Source organism: Myotis myotis, unplaced genomic scaffold (genome assembly GCF_014108235.1).
Source record: "Myotis myotis isolate mMyoMyo1 unplaced genomic scaffold, mMyoMyo1.p scaffold_m19_p_13, whole genome shotgun sequence".
Lineage (NCBI taxonomy): Eukaryota > Metazoa > Chordata > Mammalia > Chiroptera > Vespertilionidae > Myotis > Myotis myotis.
In genome coordinates this window covers 10,689,058-10,691,028 of record NW_023416317.1, presented here as the reverse complement: position 1 = coordinate 10,691,028, position 1,971 = coordinate 10,689,058, and the positions used below count along the sequence as shown (strand labels likewise).

General features: G+C 44.5%; 1 protein-coding gene across 1 annotated transcript; it reads right to left on the bottom strand.

The window, feature by feature from the left end:
- Positions 1 to 207: 207 nt before the first annotated feature.
- LOC118667929 (peptidyl-prolyl cis-trans isomerase A-like) lies at positions 208 to 766 on the bottom strand. Its single transcript, XM_036331719.1, has one exon. The coding sequence runs from the start codon at positions 726 to 728 to the stop codon at positions 234 to 236; it is 495 nt and encodes a 164-aa protein (XP_036187612.1). The 5' UTR covers positions 729 to 766; the 3' UTR covers positions 208 to 233.
- Between the last annotated feature and the right edge of the window lie 1,205 nt (positions 767 to 1,971).

Below are 1,971 nucleotides of genomic sequence, written 5' to 3'. Positions count from 1 at the left end.
GCCATTTTATTCATTTTTTTTTGACAGACAACTGTTTAGTTTTTATTTCATAATCATAAACTTAACTCTGTAATCCAGCTAGACTGGGAAAGGGGAGGGAAATTATGGAACCCAATAAACTGGCAAGAGCACAAAGATTATGGAACATTCCAAGCAAATCAGGGTGAAGGGGTGCTCTCCTGAGCTACAGAAGGAATGGTCTGGTGATTAAGATAAAACACAAGTCAAATTTATTAGAGTTGCCCACAGTCAGCAATGGTGATCTGCTTGCTGGTCTTGCCATTCCTGGACCCATAGCGCTCCATGGCTGTCACAATATCCATGCCTTCCTTCACCTTGCCAAAGACCACATGCTTGCCATCCAACCACTCAGTCTTGGCAGTGCAGATGAAAAACTGGGAGCCGTTTGTGTTCGGTCCAGCATTTTCCATGGACAAGATGCCAGGAACTGTATGTTTCAGGACAAAGTTCTCATTCTCAAATTTCTCCCCATAGATGGACTTGCCGCCTGTGCCATTGTGGCATGTGAAGTCACCACCCTGGCACATAAATCCCGGAATAATTCTGTGAAAGCAGGAACCTTTATAACCAAATCCCTTCTCCCCGGTGGTCAGAGCACGGAAGTTTTCTGCCGTCTTTGGAACCTTGTCTGCAAACAGCTCGAAGGAGACGCGGCCCAGGGGCTCGCCGTCGGCGGCGATGTCGAAGTACACGGTGGGGTTCACCATGGCTAGTCTCGGACGGCTTCGGGGCGGCGGCGTCTGCAAAGCCTGTTCATATATTTTTTATTTTTTTTTCTTCTTTTTCTTCCTCTTCTTAAAGAATACCCTTCAACATTTTATGTCATACTGGTTTGGTAATGATGAACTCCTTTAGCTTTTTCTTATCTGTGGAGCTCTTTATCTGACCTTCAATTCTGAATGATAGCTTTGCTGAGTAGAGTAATCTTGGTTATAGGTTCTTGCTACTCATCACTTTGAATATTTCTTGCCACTCCCTTCTGGCCTGCAAAGTTTCTGTTGTGAAATCAGCTGACAGTCGTATGGGTGCTCCCTGGTAGGTAACTAACTGCTCTTCTCTTGCTGCTTTTAAGATTCTCTCTTTGTCTTTAACCCTTGGCATTTCAATTATAATGTATCTTGGTGAGGGTCTCTTTGGGTTCCTCTTATTTGGGACTCTCCGCACTTCCTAGACTTGTAAGTCTATTTCTTTCACCAGGTAGGGGAAGTTTTCTGTCATTATTTCTTCATATATGTTTTTAATATCTTGTTCTCTCTCTTCTCCTTCTGGTGCCCCCATAATGCAAATGTTGGTACACTTGAAGTTGTCCCAAAGGCTCCTTATGTTGTCTCCATATTTTTGGATTCTTTTTTCATTTTGCTCTTCTGATTGGGTGGTTTTTGCTTCCTCATATTCCAAGTCATTGATTTGATTCTCAGCATCTTCTACTGTACTATTAATTCCCTGCAAATTATTCTTCAATCAGTTAGTGGATGCTTAATTTCTGACTGGTCTTGTTCATGTCTTTGACATTATCACTAAGATCCTTGAAAGTCTGGGTACTAGTGCTGGGTCTTGGGTCTCTTATTGAGAGGTAGGAGCAAGCTGACACCAGCTGCTGCTTATTTGAGAGATTTTTGGAATGTCTGAAGCCTAAACCAGGACAGGCCATTCATATGGAAAAGCCACTGCAAACAGCTTGGGCGGGGCTGCAAATTGGGTGGGGTGTGGTCTCAAGGAATAACCAGGATCGAGGGCGGGGCTGCAAATTGGGTGGGGTGTGGTCTCAAGGAATAACCAGGATCGAGTCTCAGGGAAACCTATGAGCCACACTGATGGAAACTCAGATATGGCTGCCAGTCATATGGGGGCGATCTCAGCACATGAAAACTGCCCTTGAGTTCTTGCTCTGATGCCAGACAATCCAGTTCCTCCTCCTATGCCTCTGAATCCCCCCTAAGCTGTTGTACC

Excerpts from the sequence above, each read along its gene's own strand:
- LOC118667929 (XM_036331719.1), bottom strand. The coding sequence starts at position 728 with ATGGTGAACCCCACCGTGTACTTCGACATCGCCGCCGACGGCGAGCCC.